At 37.5% G+C, this 23,203-nt stretch overlaps 2 protein-coding genes across 4 annotated transcripts; one reads left to right on the forward strand and one right to left on the reverse strand.

Annotated features, from left to right (window-relative positions):
• Window positions 1-17: 17 nt before the first annotated feature.
• Window positions 18-8,414, reverse strand: LOC125476785 (probable plastid-lipid-associated protein 4, chloroplastic). Its single transcript, XM_048583308.1, has 6 exons — window positions 8,079-8,414; window positions 7,468-7,581; window positions 6,822-6,917; window positions 5,933-6,007; window positions 849-916; window positions 18-508 (listed from the first exon to the last, which is right to left on the reverse strand). Exons 1-6 carry the CDS (start codon window positions 8,388-8,390, stop codon window positions 436-438), a joined length of 738 nt encoding a protein of 245 aa, XP_048439265.1. The 5' UTR covers window positions 8,391-8,414; the 3' UTR covers window positions 18-435.
• Window positions 8,415-9,111: 697 nt separating this feature from the next.
• Window positions 9,112-17,532, forward strand: LOC125476786. 3 transcript variants are annotated; one of them, XM_048583309.1, is made up of 11 exons: window positions 9,112-9,552; window positions 10,362-10,590; window positions 11,047-11,194; window positions 11,876-11,974; window positions 12,346-12,503; window positions 13,837-14,002; window positions 14,698-14,834; window positions 15,056-15,746; window positions 15,941-16,053; window positions 16,712-16,967; window positions 17,091-17,532. In XM_048583309.1, the coding sequence occupies exons 1-11, from the start codon at window positions 9,363-9,365 to the stop codon at window positions 17,385-17,387; spliced, it is 2,484 nt and encodes an 827-aa protein (XP_048439266.1). In that variant the 5' UTR covers window positions 9,112-9,362; the 3' UTR covers window positions 17,388-17,532. The 3 variants fall into 3 exon arrangements, with proteins under 3 accessions (XP_048439266.1, XP_048439268.1, XP_048439267.1); XM_048583311.1 differs by lacking the exon at window positions 9,112-9,552 and having other exon boundaries at window positions 10,451-10,590; window positions 11,034-11,194; XM_048583310.1 differs by lacking the exon at window positions 9,112-9,552 and having other exon boundaries at window positions 10,452-10,590; window positions 11,039-11,194.
• The last annotated feature ends 5,671 nt before the right edge of the window (window positions 17,533-23,203 follow it).

Here is a 23,203-nt window from a genome sequence, read left to right on the forward strand (position 1 = left end):
CAAAAAATAAAAATAAAAAATCGAACTTTGCAATGTCTATATATGCTTTTCGTTACAATTTGAATTTGTACAAATCGTTTGAAGTCGTTTATGTTTTTCATTACTACCTTGACGGATGCAAGCGATGCTTCACTTCCGATAAAAGGTGATCCTTTGAAAGTACTGAAATGTATGGTCATAACTCTTAACTATGCATTTTACATGATATTTCGACAAAAAAAGTAAATGGAAAGGTCGGGAAATGCCTAGCTTGCAGGAAGTGATCGATGCATCAGTAACATGTACAATATTTTATACAAACACATATACGACGAGCACTTTGAGGCTTGGAGCAGAATCCAGTCTTGGCAAAACTTGTACGCTTTAGTCCATTGTCATGAACAAGAAAGGGTGATGGCCAGATGAGTTACTAATTCTGCAATGTGATTGCGTACATCAGACAGGAACTCGGTAAGATGGATCAACCATTTTCAAGATGAACAAGTTTCCTTTGTCGCCCCTTGAGACACTGCCAATATATAAGAAACATAATTGTCATGACTTTCCATTCAATTGCGATACAACCTCAGTAATAATCGAAGATTAGCTAAGCATCGGATATGCATATTAGCCTATGGACATAGTACAAGTGAGAAATGGAGGACGTATATCTCAACTATTGCATGCATTCTTGCATACTCAACACAAATGCTTTATTTCCTTCAGCCGAGAGAAAAGTATAAACAAGTTTAGTTTTTTCATTCTAATTTTCAAAGCACAGTTCGACTCTAATATTCAGACCTAAAAGTAATGATCCCATGGGGTCAATTTCAATTCTTCATCCAATAAATTACAGTAAATACACTCACCGAAGCTCTTCATCCAAATATGTAATTTCCAGTTCACCACGAGCTCTACCAGGCGCCTTAATAGGTATCTGTATATCATTATTATATGAACAATCTAATGTTAGGTGAAGTACACAATTAGAAATTCAAAAACCAAAAACTTGCTAAGGGAAACTAAATCTGTTGAAAATAATGAGTTCCTTGTTTTAAGGAATGTTTTATTCCTTGATTTAAGGAATGTTTTAAGGAATGTTTTATTCCATGTTTTAAGGAATGTTTTATTCCTTGTTTTATTCCTTGTTTTAAGGGGAATGTTTTTTTGTTTTTTCTTAGTCTTCTTCCTTATATATACCCGAACCATTGTACATTGCAATTCATGATATATACATCACAAATTAAAGCTATAATTTCTATATGGTATCAGAGCAGGTTCATTTGTAACCTGTCTCTACAATTCTTGCTGCTGCGATTTTTTCTTTCTTTCAAAGTCTAAGCCATGACTGAAGAAAGTTCTGTCAACCATGATAAGGAAACCCGGCACAATCTCTCTCCAAACTCCTCAGACGTTGAGGTTAACACCAATCAACGTTTATGTTCAGTTCTCTTGAACGAGTTCAATTATCTTCCTTGGTCCCGAGCTGTTTCACTAGCTCTCGGAGGCAAAGGGAAGTTAGGGTTTGTAAATGGAAGCGTGGAAGCTTCAGATCGTTCTTCCTCTACATACAATGCATGGCTCTGCAAAGATCAACTTGTCATGTCATTGCTGCTCAACACCATGGAGAAACATGTTGCTGAAATTTTTAGCTACTCCAATTCCGCCCATGATCTTTGGAAAGCTTTGCAGGATATGTATGGAAATCAAAACAACTATGCACGGGTCTTCCAATTAAAGAAGGACATTGCCAGTGCTCAACAAGAAGGGAAAGCATTTGTTCAACACCTTGGGAGTCTCAAAGCCATGTGGAATGAGTTGGATGTATATCTCCCTCATACCACAGATCCTACCATTCTCCTAAAACGAGCTGAGGAAGACAAAATTTATCAGCTGTTAGGGAGTCTGAGCTCTGAGTACGAGGACCTAAGGAGTCACATCTTGATGAGTCAAGATCTGCCTACCTTCAACAATGTTTGTGCAACTATCCAACGAGAAGAAGCAAGGAAGAAGGTTATGAATGTTGATCACAATCCTAGATTAACGGAGACTCGGGCATATGCATCAAATTACAAGAACTCAGAAGCCAAGGTATACAAGGGAAGAAACACACATCTAAAATGCAAATATTGCAATGGTGTTGGTCATGAGGAAGACAAGTGTTGGGAACTTCATCCTGAACTCAAGCCTAAGTTCAGCAAAGATGGAAGGATGATACCAAGGTCCTCACAACAATTTCAACCTCATTTCAAGGCAAAACTTGCTAATGCTCAAGCTCCTACTATCTCACAAGGATCCATGGAGTTCACTGCCAATCCATTGTCATTGATCAATGAATTTGCAGCTTACCTACAAAGTAAGGGGCACGGAGGAGGCTCACATGGTCAAGGCAATGAAGAGGGTAGTCACACAGCTATGTTGGGACAATTTGCCGGATTTCTTGCTGGAAATGAGAAAGTTCCAAAGGGAGAAGCATCAGGTATACTCAAAGCCTTTACTACTGCCCTATTAACTAGTACTGAAACTGATTGTTGGATAATTGATTCAGGCGCCACAGATCATATGACAAACAAAGTTACAAATTTACATCATTTTAAAAAATTTTCAAGCCCCTCACATGTGTCTGTTGCAAATGGAAAAAATGTCTTAGTTTTGGGAAAAGGAGAAATAAACTTACTCTCTCAAAAAACACCTTCCACTGCCCTCTATGTACCAACCTTTCCTTTTCAACTTTTGTCAATTGGAAAGATCACCAACACCCTAAACTGCCGTGCTATTTTCTCACCAAATAAAGTGATGTTTCAGGATGTTCTCACCATGAAGATGATTGGTGAAGGGGTCTTCATAAATGGCCTTTACTACCTGTGCAAGAATGCATGTTTCACTCAGGCTCTTCAAGCTCAATCAAAGTCCATAGATGAAAACCAACTTTGGCATAGGAGATTAGCTCATCCCTCTGAACTTGTCTTGTCGAAACTGTTTCCAAATTTTTGTAACCCTTATCCTACTTGTGATACTTGTCAATTTTCTAAGTTTACTAGGCTACCTTTTGGTAATTCAATGTCTAGGACAAGTAAACCTTTTGAAATGGTACACACCGATGTTTGGGGACCTGCAACTGAATCAATGGAAGGTTTTAAATATTTTGTTCTATTTGTTGATGATTTCTCTCGAACAAGTTTTCTATATCTTATGAAATCAAAAAGTGAAGTCCCTACCATTTTCAAAGACTTTCACATGCATGTTAAAACGCAATTTCAATCAAACATTAAGGTTTTAAGGTCAGATAATGGCACTGAATTTCTATCCAACAATATGCTTCAATACATAAGTTCTCAGGGTATCATACATCAAACCAGCTGTGTGGGGACTCCCCAACAAAATGGAGTAGCCGAGAGGAAAAATAGAGATCTCTTGGAAAAAACTCGTGCTCTCATGGTTCACATGCACGTTCCAAAGAAATTTTGGTCGTTTGCCATCCTTACTACCACTTATCTCATCAATCGACTTCCAAGTCGTGTGCTAGGGTTTAAATCTCCATATGAAGTTCTTAAGGGGAGGAAAATAGATTTGACACATCTCAAGGTGTTTGGTTGTGTGTGTTTTGTTCACATCCAAACCTTGAACCGTGACAAACTAGATGCCAGGGCAGCCAAGTGTGTGTTTATGGGATACTCGACTACTCAAAAGGGATACAAGTGCTTCAATCCAGTCACTAAGAAGTGCACAGTTTCAAGAGATGTGAAGTTCGAAGAAGACTATCCCTATTTTACAAGTCAGGGGGAGGATTTAGTAGACATGTTCCCACTTCCTCAAAACTTTAATTATCCGATGTTGGAAAATAGATCAGTCAGTGTAAGTCCAGATTGTGAAGAAGTTCAAACTGACCAAATTACTGCCAGTGAGAGTGAAGACGAGCCCTACTCTGATCATTCTCCACCCTCTACAGAGTCTCAGGTGATTAAAAGAAATCCTCCTCGAATCAGAAAACCTCCAGTTAGGTTGCAGGACTATGTTACATATGCCTCACGACATCCAATCAATGAATGTATCAGCTTTAGTAAGTTCTCAACATCTCATGCTACATTTCTCAGTGAAATTGATAAGCACTATGAACCAAGAAGCTTTCAAGAAGCTCTTCTTCTCCCACAATGGAACCAAGCCATGAAAGAAGAGCTTCGTGCACTGGAAGAGAATTGCACCTGGAGCCTAGTTCAACTACCACCAGGAAAGAAGGCTGTTGGAAGTCGTTGGATTTACAAGACTAAATTCAAAGCTGATGGATCTATCGAGAGACACAAGGCTAGACTTGTTGCTCGAGGTTTCACCCAAACCTTTGGTGTAGATTATAAGGAAACATTTGCACCGGTGGCCAAGATGAACTCAGTCAGGGTTTTACTGTCAGTTGCAATCAATTGTGGGTGGTCACTCTACCAAATGGACGTGAAGAATGCTTTCCTTCACGGCGAGCTGCAGGAAGAAGTGTATATGCAACCTCCTCCAGGCTATGATGGTATTAAAGGCAACATGGTTTGTAAATTGCACAAGGCAATATACGGATTGAAACAATCACCAAGAGCTTGGTATGCCAAGCTCAGTTCTGTTCTGGAAAAGGCTGGATTCATGCGAAGTAATGCTGATTCTTCGCTATTTGTAAGAACTGGCACCAAAGGGAAGTTGGTGGTCCTCATATATGTTGATGATCTTATCATCACTGGAGATAATATCGTGGAGATTGAGGCACTAAAACTCTCACTACATCAAGTTTTTGCTATCAAGGATTTGGGAAGGTTAAAGTATTTTTTGGGGATCGAAATGGCAACATCTTCAAAAGGACTATTTCTACATCAACGGAAATATGTATTGGACCTCCTTCAAGAAGCAAAAATGCTTGACTGCAAGCCTGCTATCACTCCTGTTGATTGTAAACTGAAGCTCAACATAGATGGAGAAGCCATGCATGATGTAAGCTACTATCAACGATTAGTAGGTAAGCTCATATACCTCACTATCACTCGTCCAGATATCACATATGCAGTGAGCTTGGCTAGTCAGTTCATGCACTCTCCCACTGTTGATCACCTTAACCTTGTTAAGAGAATCCTTCGTTATCTTAAGGGTTCAATTGGGCAAGGAATTACAATGCATAACAATCAGTCCACTGTCATTAGTGGCTACACAGATGCAGACTGGGCAGGTAATGCAATTGATAGGAAATCAATCACAGGCTATTGCACATTTGTTGGTGGAAACCTTGTCACATGGAAGAGTAAGAAGCAACAGGTAATTGCTCGTTCCAGCGCAGAGGCTGAGTATCGAGCCATGGCAGCCACTGCTTGTGAACTCATTTGGCTTAAAGGGCTTCTTTCAGACTTAGGGTTTCCTAGTTCTACTCCTATGACGCTTATGTGTGATAATCAGGCAGCCATGCACATTGCTGCCAATCCTGTGTTCCATGAAAGAACCAAACATATTGAAGTGGATTGTCATTTCATCAGAGCTCAAGTTCAAACGCAAATCATCCGGACCATGTTCACACGAAGCCATGATCAACTAGCAGATCTTTTTACAAAGGCACTAGCATCATCTCAGTTTCATCGGTTATTGGGCAAGCTTGGCTCAGTGAACCTCCTCGATCCAGCTTGAGGGGGAGTGTTGAAAATAATGAGTTCCTTGTTTTAAGGAATGTTTTATTCCTTGATTTAAGGAATGTTTTAAGGAATGTTTTATTCCATGTTTTAAGGAATGTTTTATTCCTTGTTTTATTCCTTGTTTTAAGGGGAATGTTTTTTTGTTTTTTCTTAGTCTTCTTCCTTATATATACCCGAACCATTGTACATTGCAATTCATGATATATACATCACAAATTAAAGCTATAATTTCTATAAAATCAATACTGCATCATTGTCTTGCCTGGCCTTTCCAAGAGGCCAGTAACGTCAAGAGCACTTACCAAACCTGCAATTTTGAAGTAATCGAATTTGACAGCAACTTTTCTTGCATTCAAAGGTGTCAAATCTGCTGTTACCTACAGAGGATTGATGTGAATTTGATGTGGAATAGTCAGTGCAGTAAGGTCCACTTTTAACAAAGTACTGGCTGTTTCCTAAATTATTCATCAGAAATCTATACGGATTTTATTGTCACAAAAAACCTTCAAACCTTTTATTACATATCACCATTTCTTTTATACGTATACTGCCATGTTTCCTCTTAAAATTTGAATTTCTTTATTTATAGAACATAGTTTGAACAATCACTTTGCACCCTTGTAGTTAAAATCAATCACTTTAGTTCCTAAAGTTTCAATTAATCAAATTTACACTGCACCATGTCAACCCGCAGTTTAATTTCTACATCAAGTCAGATGGAGAAAAATACCCAAATTTTGCTGCATCCCCTGTTTTTAGCTAAAATTACGTGCGTTGTAGCCCAAGATGTATTTTTCATTATTTTCTACCCTTAAACTAGCATAAATGGTGGCCATGTTATCACTAGTCCGTCGGCTTAATGTAGAAAGTAAATGGCAGGGTCATCGTTGCAACAATGTGTAAATGGCAGGGTTGAAGTTGCTCAAATTAAAACATTAAGAACAAAACTGAATTTCACTCAAAATACAGGGGTGCAAATGTAATTGATCATTTTTTTCTAATTAGAGCCTACTTGACAAGGTAAGTTATAGCTACTGGAAGATTAATGTGTTCAAAAGAACCTAAAGCAACAAGCAGAATTCCACCCCACTAAATGATTAACGGGTTACAATGTTCTTCCAGAATTTGAGTAAAGAAAAAGTTTACAAATGGAAGTTAAGCGAATCAATGAGGAAACGAATTCCACAGTACCTGATTAAAAGTTGGCCACGATTCCATATTTTGAGCCCTAAGTGTGTCAGCATTGATGGCTTGGTAGTTTACCTTTGATCTCAAAATTTTGGGTCTCTGTCATGATAATATATATATATGTCAGGCGAGTGAAACATCTAGAAGTTATAGAAAATTTACGTTCAAATTTTTTCACACCTTGCAAAATCAAAGGAAAAAATAGAGATCTATCAAGAGAAAAGATGGAGCAAAGTACACACATACACACATACACACACACACACAAACAAAAGGCAAGGAACATCACAGATTAGAAGCACATGAATGCTAAACAAAGGTTTATATGAAGATCGATTTAGGGGAAGGGAAACTCTGAGTCACATTTAGAAATACATGAATGGTAATCAAAATGAAGGTGCTTCCTTAAAGTACGTAGGTATAGTCCTAAGTGACACAAATATTTTTCATACCGAGTTTCCATTTTCGACATAGCCTGTCATTACTCAGGGAACAAGAAGTACACAAAGCAAATATCCAAAACATCAAGAATCCACTGAAGCTACAACATCAATTTTATACAATTTCATTTGCTTAAGAGTCTTTAGACAGACTTCTAATCTTGGAACGACATAAATATCAATGGAAGTGGAAATTTCAATCGATTTACCTGAGTTTGCAGAATAGACTTTGAAGTAGTGTATATAAGCTCCCATTTTCCATTGAGTAAATCAGATTTGAGTGGTTCCTTTGTTGGGTTAACTGCTTCAAGTTTGCGTGCAATCTATTTAGAAATGCATTCCGCGGAACAAAAATAGAAGAGTGCACACAGATATCAGAAACTAATGTCACACATCCTCTACTGAGATAAATCATGAGATGATAGAAATAACCACAGCCTAAATGAACATGCTAATAGAGGCTTTTCGACATTCTTTTTAAAACGATTAAGCTACTAGAAAGAAATTATGCAATACTTATTAGTTGCCTCCGAGGCCCCGATGATTCCACTTAATTTCATTTAGAATGTACACAAAAGAATAAAATATGGCAATATGAACTGTTTCCTGGCTGGTATTTTAAGTGTTTCTTCATCTGCAATGAAATTATTCCAAAAGTTTCTTCTTTTTATATAATTTTCAGAGCCCAATTGCCCAGTCAATGATTTAAGGAGAATTCCTGTCACATATTTTAGCTTCAAAGTGCAATTAATACAAGGAAAAGCCAGAATCCAGATAACAAATGAAAGCTAAAAGCACAAAAGGGAATGCGAAGGGCAACCTGATCAACAGTTTGCTGGTCCTCCGGAGTGGCATCGGCGCCTCGATCGAGCGGAGCAATGGCGTCAAGAAGCTCGTCCTTGAGAGGCCGAGTATCTTTGCGTTTGTTCAAAAATGCAGGAAAGAATGAAACTTTGGCTCTCCATTTCTGAGAACTTGAACTGCAGCTGGAGAGTGTGTGAATGGTGGTGGTGGTGGGTTTCCCCGGAAAATGACAGGGGACTAGTTTAGGAGTCGACGGCGACGCGGCGGAGGAGGAGGAGGATTGGGTGGTTGTGAGAAGCATAGGTGACCAAGAACAAGATAAGGCCATGCTGCTCTCTGCTCTGCCATTGTATCCCTGTTCAGAAGGTTTTAAAGGTTTGCAAGAGGGTAAATCCGGAAAAACAATCTATATGTCACCTCCAATTTTGTGACACGTGGAAATTTATTTGACACTCATTTAACCCCGAATTTAACTCCGTTAAGTGTAATATAAAAATAATTACTCGTAAAAATGTTTCGGAAATTGGCAAATCTCCCATATATTAAAGACGTCAGTTGGAGCACCTTTTGGGCCACGTTTAAACATTATTGGGCCTTCTGGCACATCTTAACTAAATTCCGTGTAATGATTTAAATAGTTTATTTTCTAAATTACTTTATAAAAATTATTTATACAAAAAGAATTAATTAAATTTAAAATCATTTAGTCATCTAATTACTATTTAATAAATGGACAAATTACTTTTGATGCTCAACCACTTAACTTTCGAGTTGTCGCTCCACACGGCAAATTAGACGAATCAAAATTACGTCACGTCATCAGTTAACAAAGTACTTAACAAAAAGATTAAGGGAAGTATAAAAGTGACAAAAATATCATTTCATTTTGCTAGCGTCAAAGAGAAATACGACTCGCCTAATCCCTTTCATCCTTTTATAAAATAAAATAAAAATAAAATTTAAGTATAAAAGTAAGACAAAGAAAAATAAGTGCAGTAAAGTGAGATTTCAACGAATCCGAATAATAGTGCAAATTAATAGTCGGTACGGAAAGCTTGGACAAAAGAAGGTTGGAGCAATCTGCTCATCCAGCGGCCATACATCACATGTATCACATGGAGTGATTAGTCTGCTGAACCGACCACACGGAGGGATTAGCCTCTCATTTTCCGCCGTTCTCTCTGTCTGCCGACTCTGCCCCACTCGTCCAGTAAGTTTTTCTCACACGCTTCCTCAGCAAGCAAGTTCCTGCTTAGTTTCTGACCTCGAGTCCCGAAAATTTTGAGAGAAAAGGAAGAAGATGCTGTCGAAAATCTCAGTTACCCAGTTCAAAACATCACCTGCTGCACCCAACCCTGGATTTTCATGGCGTGAGAATCGTCCTGTGCTTCGATATTGCGGCAGGAGTTCTTCAGAGCGTAACAAGTTGCGGTTCAAGGTTGTGGCGCAGTCTCTGGGGGATAGGTGGAAGCTCAACGACGTTGATGCAAGTGAGTCTGCTTGTTTATTATTTGTTTCCATTAATTTTCTTGATTTTTCATGTTTCATTGATTGAGTTAAATTGTGGGATTCACTTGGTTTTGTGATAGTTATGCATAAACCACAGATTAAACCAAATCCATGTGTCTCTTGGTTTACTAATAATATCATACAGTGCAATTTTATGTCCCAAAGTTTTGGCCTAAATGGTTATCGAACGGTCCTAAATGTTTGTTTCAATTGTGATTGAACTCGAATTCATTGAAAAGCTTTCCAATTTATGGAATAAGAATGAAAGAAAGAAATACCGTTGTGGTGTTCATAATTCATAACGGTCTCATTTATTCAATTAGAATGCTGAAAAGAATGATTGAACGGGAAGATACGGATCATAAGAGTTTCCAGGCAATGCCAAATAATAATTCTCCGCCGTTGTCCCTTGCTGATCATCGAAGGAAAGGCCTCATGAACCTTTTGGTTTCGTAAAGTATATAGCTTTTATCATTTTTCTGTTTTGGGAAATATAATAGAGAAAGAAAATATAATAAGCCTCTTGAATGATAAAAAATCTTCTAATTTTGATTATTTTAAGAGTGTATAAAAGAGAAAAGTACAAACAATTACTACGTATAGAATGCGGAAAGTGAAAGCATAAAGAAAATGATGCACAGTTACTATTTATCATTGTCGGCTAGGCTGAATGTACTACTGCTTGTCTGTGCTCATCATAAGCTCTAGGTTAAACACTTATTTTAAAAAAAAAAGGTCTCTTTAATCTTGTTTCAAGTTTTGGCTGTCTAAAACTATTGTATCTTGACAGATGCAGTGCAAGAAAAGTTGAATTCATGGCTAGTAAAGACCCAAAGCTTTATAAATGAAATGGCATCTCCATTGGCAAGAACTGGCCAGACTAAAAAGCCTGTCACTAGAGATGCTTTGGAGACACAAGATATGGAGGACATATTTATGGCAGAACAGACTATTAATAGCAGAACACCAAATGGAATTCTCTCTTTAGCTGCTGTTGTATCTATAGAGCAATTTAGCAGGTGAATTTGTTGGTCCTAATTTCTTTCTCAGTTAAAATATTTGGCTTGAAGTTTTTACATCTGTCTCCATTGTGACGTGGTTCTTCATTTGAAATATGAAATTTTGCCTGTAAGATGAACTGCTTTAAAATTACCTGTAATATTTTCTTTTTACTGTATGAAAAGCTTTTTATTCCAAGAAAGGTAGGGATTTTTTATAAGGAAGAAGAAATATCATAATGCAATGCATCAGCGATCCATCTTACTGCATTAAACTGGCCTGCAATTTGTATATATGCCAGAGACAGTTTTGCTTTCAATTTTCCTGTCCGTTAACTCTAATATGGTTTCTTCACATATTGCCCTGATTGGGGAAAGTTATACATGGCTACACTATGCGAAAGCTTCCTTGGTTTTATAGGCTTCTCACACTGACAGAAGAATTATCATTTAACTCTTTGAAGTTAAGATATGCAGGATGAATGGATTGACGGGGAAGAAAATGCAGAATATATTTAAAGCACTTGTCTCTGAGTCTATATATAATGATGCCCGCAATTTGGTGGAATATTGCTGCTTCAGGTTTCTGTCAAGGGATAATTCTGATATTCATCCTTCCCTCAAGGTTAGTAGTACTTACTGCAAGTGGAACTCATTTCTCATGTCATATTTGTGCTCGAGAATAAGAATTGGTTTATCCATATGTTACTTTCTCGAATTTCCAAATGAGATCTGGATTTTCCTATTTTGAAGCAACTTTGAGAAACTTCCATATGCAAACCTTTTCATTGTCTCTAGTCTAGTTTCCAAATTCTTTCTCGCATGGTGAAGGGAAAGATTGGTGTCCTTTGTTAGAGCGGTTCTGTCTAGAAGTACATATAATTCACTGACACGTTAAAAGTTTTACAATTTTTGTTTTGAAATAGTGTGTTCTTGTGACTAATATTATAATCTGCACGGATATTACTTGTAATCTTTTGTTTTATTCTTGTCCTCTTGTTTCAACTGTTTAGCAATTTTGCAAGTATTACTCTTCCTGTCTAAGGGAAGGACCCCAATGGTACCATTGATGTTGTATGGGAAACGTGCTAATAGTAGCCATCTGTTGTGTATTTAATTATTTATTTATTTTGTGTGTCTTGAACCAAGAAACCTGATGATGTCATTAGCATTTCGGAATTTTTCAATTTGGTGATTTGTGGTTGAAGCTAATTTTATTTTCTTTACTGTCCGGGAAAATTTGAATTTTGAGATTAATTAATATGTATATGGTTCTTGTTTCTGGACAATGTTGGTGCATCCACAGGAACCTCCATTCCAAAGACTCATATTTATAACTATGCTTGCATGGGAGAACCCTTATCGGAAAGATGTTGCTAATGGTTCAGAGAAAGCTTCTTTTCAGGTTCATTCTTCAAATATCCATTTATTTATTTAAACCAGAGTTTGGAACATGGTGAATTTTTTTTTCTTGATATGTTTAACAAATAAATACTTAAATTATACTTTGGCTTAAAACTGCAATTTTGATTATGACTATCATGAGTTAGAAGGAAATAGTGGGTGTGGGCCACTTTTGGCATGGACGATATGACTGATACCATGCTCTATGAGATAATGAGATTTAGGGTAAAAATTGTCACCTCCAAGAACATGCAAGAGAATTACTTTTATAAGGCTAAATGGTTAAACCTACGTAGTTCTAGCCTGTGTACATTCTTACATTGTATTGTTGATAGTGGTCAGTTAAAGTAGATTTATTTATCTGGTGAACAGAGAAAGCTTGTCAGAGAAGAGGCTTTTGTTCGCATGGCTCCTGCTATTTCTGGTGTGGCTGATAGGTCAACAGTGCATAATCTATTTAAGGCTCTTGCCGGTGATGAACAGGGCATCTCTCTGGGCACATGGTTGACTTATGTTGATGAACTTCTCAAGTGAGTTTCATATTTGTGTTATTTTACTAACTCTATATGATTGAATTAAGTCTTCTGATAAGCGTGATAAGTAGAGAAATTGGATTAAGATTCTGTAATTATAATCATTGAAAAATCCTTTCAGTGCTTTTATGGACGTGAGTTTATTTTCTTTTCTTATTACAAAATGTCTTAAACAAAACTACCTAACTTCAATTTTTTTCTATTCCTTTGATGATATGGATAGGAAGAGTTGTTTATTGCTTTACTGTTTTGTACCATAGGTGTTGGGTTTTACGGCTCAAAATTAGGATGATGCAAAGAATTAGGTTTGTGTTACCTATTTGGTTTTGATGTCCTATTTGGGTTTGGATTTTGACTTCTTAGTTGGTTTCCTTGGTGGAGAGATTTTGTTAATTACCTATTTGATTAGGATTTGTATTTACTTCCTATTAGGATTCTTATTGTAACCTAAGTCCTATGCACTATAAATAGGACCTTAGGGTTAGTGTATTTTGTGTGCCTCACCATGGCTTAGAGAGTTTTCTCTAATTGGGTTTTGGGGTGGAGGTCACCATTTGGAATCATGAGTGCGTGTGAAACGCGTGACTCATTCGTGTGGCAATTTGGTGAGAGTCAATTTGTGAGTTAGAGAGCAATTTGGGAGAATCTTCTCCGTTTGTTTGAGTTCTCTACTCGTTTGGTTTAGGGTTTGTAATTTGTGGGATTTGGGTTGTGAGAGTTTAAACACTCTTTTGTAATCTCTGTTTGTTTAGTGAATTCCTCGTCGTGCTTCGCTCGTGGGTGTAGGCTTTACGCCGAACCACGTAAATCTCTTGTGTTAGTTTGAGATTGTTTGTTTTAGTTTTCACCTACGATGTTGATATTGGTACTTTGTTAAAATTCGCTTCTGTTTGTTCATAAAAGTACAACAATAGGCTTTAGAATAGTTTCCAACTCATGGTAGAGGCCTCCCCATCCCTAACAATGTATAGAGTGCACCTCAATTGGCATGAGAATTGTGTCTTCCAGTCACTCTAGCCCTGTCAGTGGAGAAGACTCCCCAGTAGTCTCCTTGGAACCATAAGTCCTAGGGAGCTGCCTAATGGTTTGGTCACGGAGATCAGGGATACAACTGGATCCCTTTTCCATGGTCACAACTATGGCTCAATCAAGATATCCTTTGTCATGTTTTTCCAATTTTTTCAGTTTTTGGCTTTTAATTTCCATACATTGTGCACGGATGTCTCAGGTATTACATTTTCATAATAGGTTAATGTGCATGCCTGCTAAATTTGCAAATTAATTCTCCTTGTTCTAGGAAGCTCAAGTTGAAAAAATCTTATTTATGTAGGATTCACGAAGGAAGAAAATCATACCAGACTCGACCAAGTTCCAACCTTTCTGAGGAGAGAATTTTATGCATTGGTACCAGCAGGAAGCGGCCTGTTCTAAAATGGGAGAATAATATGGCATGGCCAGGAAAAGTTACGTTAACTGATAAAGCAATTTATTTTGAGGTAATTAATCCGTTTATGAGTTTTATACTTTTACGTTGACTTTAAACATTGAATTGTTGAATTGGAAATTGAGGGATAACTTCATGGCCTTTTCCATTTAAGTCCATTAGGTTATTGGTAAATGGATACTGTATAAGCACTATGGCACTTCGACAAAAAAGAAGAAGAAAGCACTATGGCACACACTTGGAACGAAATTTCCATGGTTTATTTTTCAAACTATGTATTGAATTTTCATTCTTAATTTTGATTTACAAAGAATGCAAACATCAAAATTCAGAGATCTCAATCCCTGACTGGAAATGCTTCAGCTTTTTGTGCTGGTATTCCTTTTCTTTTCTTCGTGCTTTTTACACTTTGATGCCTAAATTTTGATGGTATGAGCTGTAGAGAATTTTTTTTTAGCCAGTCTAGAGTTAGTAAATTAGCAGTGGTCTGATACTTGGAACAGGTAGAAAATTCATGTTGTGATTTTTCATTGAGCGAAAACTAATATAGCTAGTACTGTAGGGTATTGCTTTTAGATACTTTATGATATAGTTTTGCTTTTAGATACTTCATGCTTTTAGACTTTATGATATAGTATTTGCAACTGAACTAAATATTTCTGTTCCTGTTTTCTTCTTTCTAAACTTTTTATTGACTTGTGGCATTGCTAGTCTCAAATCATTCTTATTTTTCACTTTATATTGCAGGCAGTTGGCCTTGTTGGGCAAAAGGATTCTATAAGATTGGATCTTACGAAACAAGGATTACAAGTTAAGAAAGCAAAAGTTGGACCTTTTGGTTCTGTTCTCTTCGACTCTGCAGTCTCTGTGTCATATGGTCCAAAGTGAGTAAGCTTCTTGACAGTCATCTACTTAAAATCTTTGGTGTCATTCAGTTTAAATCTCCTAAGTTTGAATTTATGATCGACCAGTTCAGGATCTATTAATCATGTTAGTGATAAGTGTACAGGCCATCTCTAATTTCTGTACAGAATAGAGAATACAGATGCTTTTTTGTTCATTCGGTGTTTCTTAAAAAGCTCATTTCTTTGATAAAACTATGCAGATCAGAAACATGGGTGCTTGAATTTGTTGACTTAGGTGGAGAAATGAGGCGAGACGTGTGGCATGCGTTTATTAGTGAAATTAATGCTGTACACAAGTTTATCCGTAATTATGGACCGGAGGAAGATGATGAAGCCAAGTTTCATGTTTATGGCGCTCACAAAGGGAAGGACAGAGCTATGGCCAGTGCCATTAATAGTATAGCTAGACTACAGGCTCTTCAATTTATGAGAAAGTTACTTGATGATCCCACCAAACTTGTTCAGTTTACATATTTACAGTATGTACCCTTTGGTGATGTAGTTTCTCAGACTCTAGCCGTTAATTATTGGGGTGGACCACTGATAACAAAGTATTTAGAGGCGGACAACCCACTAGCTCAAGGAACGAGTGCTTCCAATGAAATGATTGAAAGCAGCAGCAATCATGTGTTTGACATAGATGGCAGTGTTTACTTGCACAAATGGAAGAGATCTCCATGTTGGGCTTCAAGTTCTTCAGTTAGCTTTTGGAAGAATACTTCAACAAGACAGGGGCTGGTATTGAGTAAGAATCTTGTCGTTGCGGATGGGGCTCTTGTTGAAAGGGCAACAAGAACTTGCAAACAAAAATGGCAGGAAGCTGAAACAACTCAAGCCACAATTGATGCTGCAACCCTTAAGGGAATACCCAGTAACATTGATCTATTTAAGGTTGGTTATAAATTGCTTATCCATGATGGCAACCTCTACTTTCCATAACTTTCTTCACTGCACAATGAACATCATTATGTTCACGTCATAAGATAATTGACATTGAGAAGCTGTAACCATAGTTATGTCTTATTTTTTAAGCATACTGTAACAACAAAATAAACAGTGCCGGTGCTTTCATTTTGCCTTTGCAGGAACTTCTGCTTCCTCTGGCCATAACTGCAACAAACTTTGAAAAACTTAGGCGCTGGGAGGAGCCCCACTTGACCATTTCTTTTCTTGCCTTTGCGTATACAGTCATTTTCAGGTAGGTTCATTTCTGGTACAGTTTTGTTGAGAGTATATCCCACATAGGGAATGTAAATCCTTGTATTGCAAATTGCAATATATGATGTCTTAGACCTTTCAACTCATTGCCCATTGGTTTTGGGTTGGATACTCTAGTTTCTTTTCCATGGTAACGGATCAGACATTCCATGTTAAAATCAACAGACATAAGCAGGGGTGTGTGTTGAGGATATGTCTCACATTGGGATTGTAAGGCTTGAATTGCAATGTGTAACGTCTTTGGGCTCTCCACCTATTGCCAGTTAGTTTTCTGTTGGATGCTCTAATTTGTTCAGTTATTGTACAAGTTACCCCTAAAAAGTTGAGATGACTAATGACTGTGGTTGCATTGCTCGTTAAAGAGATACTGGTCTAATATTATTTATGTAAACATTGACGGGGAGATGACTAATGACTATGGTATCATGTAGTATGTATTATCATCAAAATTCACCTTTTAGGTGAAGATGTCATTAAATCCGTAAATCTAATTTAAGTACCCATCTTATCTTTCTTTCTTCACTCTAACCTACTATCAGAGTACTCAATTCAACTGGTTATTTCATATGCATGTGGTACCCCTTAAATTTCCACACTGTGATCTTACCATGAGCTAATCTGCTGAGGTACTTTGCCAGGAATTTGCTGTCATATGTATTCCCAACAGCATTGATTATTTTGGCAACTGTCATGCTGACGTTGAAGGGGCTAAAGGAGCAAGGCCGCCTTGGACGATCATTTGGAAAAATTACTATCCGTGATCAGCCTCCTTCAAATACCATTGAAAAAATTATAGCTGTAAAAGACGCTATGCATGATGTGGAAAGTTATTTACAGAATCTGAACGTCATGCTTCTGAAAATACATACAATTTTCCTTTCGGGTCAGCCTCAGGTATGTATTAATTGTTAAATTCGTGTAATTTTGAAAGAAAAAAAAGGTGGTTTTATCATGGATTAGTTTGCAGTTACTTCAGGCTGATCAATAAGTAATCATATTGATTTAAATTTTTATCAGATAACGACCGAGGTTGCACTGGTGTTGTTATCTTCTGCAACTGTTCTCCTCATTTTCCCCTTCAAACTTGTTCTTGCCTTTTTTATCTTCGATCTGTTCACACGAGAGCTTGAGTTCAGGAGGGAAACGGTTAAAAGCTTTATGAAATTCTTGAAGGAGCGTTGGGACACAGTGCCTGCAGCCCCTGTAGTTGTATTACCTTTTGGAAGTGATGAGCCCGTACCAAAACCTAATAGAAAGGAAAGCAAGGACCCAGACGAGTCAGAAAGAAGCCTTGGCAACAGCAGTTCTGTATAGATTCTCTTAGGCATATATGCGGTAGTTTCACAAATTAAATCTTATACTCACTCACTTCTGGAGAAAAAACATGACCAGAGTTTTCTCGTTATATTTGTACAGAAAACAGAAACCATTTAGTGTCAATGTAATTCTTATTCACTCAGTTGGATTGTTTGATTCGAGTACTTAATGGATCTGACTAAATGAATGCAAAGCCTGTGTGCGAGAGTGAGAGAGGCACAGAATCATAAACTTATTAAGCATTCAGCATCTTACAATGACGCATGAACGAAGTACACAGGAGGGGATTTAGATTGTTTGCTCCAGTACAGACAGGTATAAGAGAACTATCAGATTCTACCGACTTCCTGGGTATGTCCCTCTTGGTAACGAGGCCAGCCGGTTTAGATCTCATCCAGGTGAAACCTGTACAAGGTATTTTCTTTTTCAGTGCTGACATTTCCAATTTGGCAAGTTATGTTTTGCCTTATGCGTAGAGATGTGCACCATGCATTTTCCTTATGCCATGATTTCTTAACAGGCTACATGTCGTATTGTGGTTGCTAGGTCAATTTGATTGTTATATAGTTTGTCATTGGAAACAAATCCGTTGGATTTCAGTTTATTTGTTTACGAAGGGTTTGGCATCTTTGATTTGGAAACAAAACGTCGGGTTTGAGTTTCTCACATGTTACGCGGAAAACTTGTTCTGGGCATATGCTGGAACTGGAGTTAAACCATCTGAATTTTGCTTTGAAATCTGATTTTTCATCGATCTTTCTATTATTTTGCTTTCCAAGTGCGGTAACTGCGGTTCAGGTAGGTGCATCTTTTTGTTATGTGCTTGTTGTGTAGATAGAGTTTTGTGTCAATTTCGTGCGATTTATCTGTTGCCTGTGTAGTGTCCAATTTGCATACAGACACCAGTTGGTGTTGAACATGTTGCATGAGCTTCGACAGGCATGGCTGCTCCTTTTTCCCTCCGAAGGGCAGTTTTGCCTCTGGCTTCCATTACAACCAGCAGTGGGCAATTTTTTTTTGGTACAGAGGAGGGCAAAGCCCGGCAAGCAAAACAAAGCTAGGCAAGAACAGCCCTAGGAAGGGCCCTGCCAATAGAATCAGAAACTAGAAAATTAGTAGCAGTGGTAGGAGGAGAAGCAAAAACATGAAGGCCAAGGGGATAACCCATGACCCAAGCCAGCCATGTGATCAGCTGAGGCATTCTTTTCTCTATAGATATGAGTGACTTCGCATCTCCAATTTTTTTCAATGGCTTCTTTGCAGTCAATAACGAGATTGTAGAGTGGGTGCGAAACCAAAATAAGTTTTTGGATCAAAATAACAGCATCCCAAGAATCACATCCCTGCAACCCTCATCCCAAGCTATAGAAAGGCCCATGAAAACACCCCAAATCTCAGCTTCCACGATGGTTCCTCTGCCCAAATTAGCAGCAAATCCCTTAGTCCAATCCCCTTCAGAATTACGAATCAAACCTCAAACCTCTAGCACTTATGTGACTAAACGGGTCTTTACAACTCCCATCTGTATTGATTTTATATCTACCAATTGGTGGGCGGATCCAATGGATTGAGATGATTTGTCTGCCAATTGGCGGGCGGATCCAACTCCCATCTGTATTGATTTTAAACCTCCAGCAGTGCTGCAATTGCCTTTCCCATTAGTAGGTTTAAACTATGATAGGTAAATTAAAAGGCCATCCACCACGTTAACATCATAGTACTGAAACCCCTCCTCCCCAACTGTAAACTCCGCAACTGAGGCAGGTGGGCTGCCGGAGGCCGGTGCAGTTGATGGTGGTTCCACAGTTCCCTGTTGGCATGCGCCGTTACTGTTCTTGGGAAAATTTCAGCCAGTTCAGGCCCATATTCGACCATTGCAGACTGGCCTTGTTTGAATTCACTGTGTTATGTGTGATCCCAGGTCATCTTCAAGCTCTTTGCACTTGCATCTCCTAACCAAAAAAATGGGGAACAAGTTTTGGAAGTCTCTAACCGAAGTGAAAATTAATCAAAACTTCAATGCACAAGTTAATATTGAACTCTTAGCTGCAAAGCCAATTAGTACAGTTCGCTCACTAAGAAATAAATAATGCAACGAAAAAAATCAGCGACAGGTTCGGAAGCTCCTTGCCTCTCAACGGTTATATTCTGCAAGAATAACCCTTACACCGCGGAATGATGTATTAGGTCACATGAAAAACTCGGTAAGCTATGAAGCTCATGTAAGTAAAGCACGAGACCATAAATCATAAGTGCATCCACCACAACACAAGACCAAACATGGAAAATTAACATATCAAGAACCATTAGTCTAGTATGTAATAGATTTGACCAACATATTCAATAATCACATTTGAAGGTGAGTTTTAAAACAACGGAAATGTTGTTCCTTTTTGACTGAAAAGTCATGGTTTCGATTTGTGGAAACCATCTCTTTACAAAGCAAAAGTAAGGTCACGTACGATATACGTTCTCCCCTTCCCCACTCCCCCTCCCTGTCCGGTGACCCTAGCAAAGCAGAAAGCCCTATAACTAGTGCATAAGGCCATCTCCAACTAGAAGAGCTAAACACAGTCCCGTCTAGAATTATAGCCTTGCAAAAAAATATTTCTAATGAATAGTGTCAATCCATACTGATATATCATCTCCAGCCGAATGAACTAAATATAGCCTCCTCAATAATCTATTAGTTTTAAGTTTATATTTTAAATTTATTGGTTAATTTAGTTAAACTACTGTTAATGTTTTCAAACATTGTGATTATTGCAACTAAGAAGCTGGGCCCTAAGAAAGGGCTAAGGGAGGCTACATTTGGCTAGCATAATGCCTTTTTGGCCAAATTATAGTTTGATGGGCTCCATAAAATTATAACCTAGTCATCGGTTGAAGATGAGTTTTTGGCCAAATCAGGTTATTTTTTAGCTTTTAGACCTTTAGCCCTCTCCGTTGGAGATGACTTAACTATTGTGAGGCATTTCACCCCAAAGACTATCCTTGTTTCATGCTTGCTTGTTATCAGATCATGCACTCCCATAAACAAACAAGCATGTCGACTGATGTCAATAGGCTTTAAGTGAGTATACCAATATATGCCAACATATGCCGAGTAAGTCTATCGAAAGATGCCCATATCAAAGCATACAAAGGCATGAGAATAGCATCTGCATATGCCAACATATGCCGAGTAAGCCTATCGAAAGATGCCCATATCAAAGCATACAAAGGCATGAGAATAGCAGCTACCTTACCAAAAGTGCTCATAGAGGTAATTCGTCGAACAGTTAAAAGACAACTTTTAAGGGCATCTCAAGTTTTCAAAGGCCAATACCTATTTCTTTCATGAAATTTTTTTGAATTTTTTTTTGGGGAAGTGGGGTGGGAGTGCATTCTTTTGTCTCGATAGTAATATTAATTCTTTGCTATATCGAATGACAACATTAACCAAACCCTAGCCCTAGGCAACGTGGATTGTCATTGTCAAATTTATTAGAGGGTGGTGGTGGCCTACAGCTGCTACAATACATTTGAAACTGCTATAGATAAATATGTGTGTGTGTGTGTGTGTGTGTGTGTGTGTGTGTATCTGCTTAACATTACAGGAGAATTATATAAGCATCCCTCCTTCCCATGTATCAATTTTTCCCAGTTCTCATGAGTTTATTTTCATCACATCCTCTTTCAACTTCCAACAAAATAATATTATAACTACATAATTATTGCAAGGAAATAGGGTTTGAGACTTTTTTTTTTTATTATTTAAAAAATGATTGTATGATATATTCTACAAATTCTCATTATATATGTGGAATAGATTCTATATTTTCAACTTAGTGATTAGGGCTTTCCTCTTCAACCCACTTTCAAATTCAGATCCTCCTCTTTTCTTATTGTAAAATATCGCTTGTATTGCTTTCCCCTTTTACCCGACTATCTGGGACTTCAAAAAAAAAAAATACCATGACCTTCTATATATTAAAAGAGTTTGCAGGAATTATCAATGACTATAAGGAAACCAAGAAACAGTATAGATAGGAGTCGAACCATATATCAATCTAATTAGCTACATCTGCCAACCGCTACTCCTCACCATCCAACATTTAAGTCGTCATCAGCCATGTACCTAAACCCATCTGATCTCAAACTGTGAAGAGGAAAGCCAACCCTTTTGATCTAGAGCAAGTTGCATAATACGAGTTACCTCTTACATGGAGTTCTAGTGTAATAATATAATGTCATGAAGAAAAATTTATACATATGTTGACTGGAACGCCACAATGGCGAGAAACATGTTACGTTGAAAAATGTTAACATTTTAGGTTTATTAGTAATTTTGGTAGTTTAAGTATTAGATTATCTTAGATTTAGGTCTTTATAAACAAACTAACCTTAAAATTTAGTAAGCAAAATAAGCCATCACGATATAATTCTTTGGTTTGTAAGCTTCGTAACTATCTTTAATTCTTTTTAGTTTATTTCATTAATTTGTAATTTTTTATGATTTTATGCATACTCTGATTTTCAACTTATTCTAAGTTCTTCTCGTTTTGATATGATGCATATGCATGTGCTTTCTGCATTGCATTCTAACCATATCCAGATCAAAAATATAAAAAAAATATGCAAAGTACGGACATTGTGTTCTTTTGTAATTTTGGTTCTTTTCTGTCCTTCCCTTGCTTTAATAGTCATAACCTCGTTATCGAACCATACCAAATAATGCACGAACATATCACATAATTCGAATAATATTTAATCACTAAAATATGTCTAAATTATTTAATACGTACGTATTGGTTCTCAAGCAATTGTCTTGAGAAAGTAAATGAGTTAGAGAGAAGGTTGGAGAAGATATTTTGGTGGTAGAGCTAGTGACAGTTATGACTTAATAACAATTAATGGTCGACAATTGACTAGACATTTGAACCTTCGATGCTTGACAATTAACCCATGAATGTCCTAATAAAGGAAAGAGAAAGGTGAAGAAGAATGTCTTAATAACCAAAGCAATCTACCACTTGCCACTTCCGCTATGACTATGAGTTAACATGCCAAATTAATTTGGTGGGTTTGCTATTTATGAATTTATTCTAAGTGTAGATAAGAAGCGAGGATTCAAACAAGGAAGATTTTATTTGGAACCAACTTTTCTCTTTCTAACCCAACTTATAAATTTTACTATAAAATCCGTTTTACCCCACGTATAAAATAGGTTTAGAAAAGAAAAAAATTAAGAAAACGAAAAAGAAACATAACCAAAGTCACCTCCGACATCCACTCCTACCTCTCCAAACCCTAAGACACCTAATATCCTTCACCCCTTCCCCAAACACCCAGCCACAAACCTGCACTTCCCCTACTACCCGCAATGAAAGAACATGCTTAGAGTAAAATCTCCGACAACCTTAGAAGAAAGTGTTGAGGATTAAGGATTGTTGCAGTCTTGCAGAGATGAAGAACTGATTGCAGATTGAATTGGTTTGCAGTGTGTTAAGCTTTGTTCTTTGTTCATCTTTTGTATGTGAATGCATAATGTGTCAAATTATCAGAGAGAGACAGGCAAAAGACCCACTTTCAACAACATCGATTTGTCCCCGACTTGTTAAATTATTACTTGCACAGTCCGACACGTGTGAGGTTTTATCACAAAAAAACATTGGTATTTGTTGGATTGGGGGTTATGATAATTTGAACTCTTCTTTCTTTCTTTCTCTGGCCGATGTGAGATATTCAACATGCCCCCTCATGTGGGACCCAATTAGTGGGTCATATGTGAATGATCCACACATCAGCAGCCCCGTGGCGTCAAGGGGACT

The sequence above is a fragment of a genome, unplaced genomic scaffold (genome assembly GCF_019419815.1).
Source record: "Pyrus x bretschneideri cultivar Hongxiangsu unplaced genomic scaffold, Pyrus_bretschneideri_v1 Contig2, whole genome shotgun sequence".
Lineage (NCBI taxonomy): Eukaryota > Viridiplantae > Streptophyta > Magnoliopsida > Rosales > Rosaceae > Pyrus > Pyrus x bretschneideri.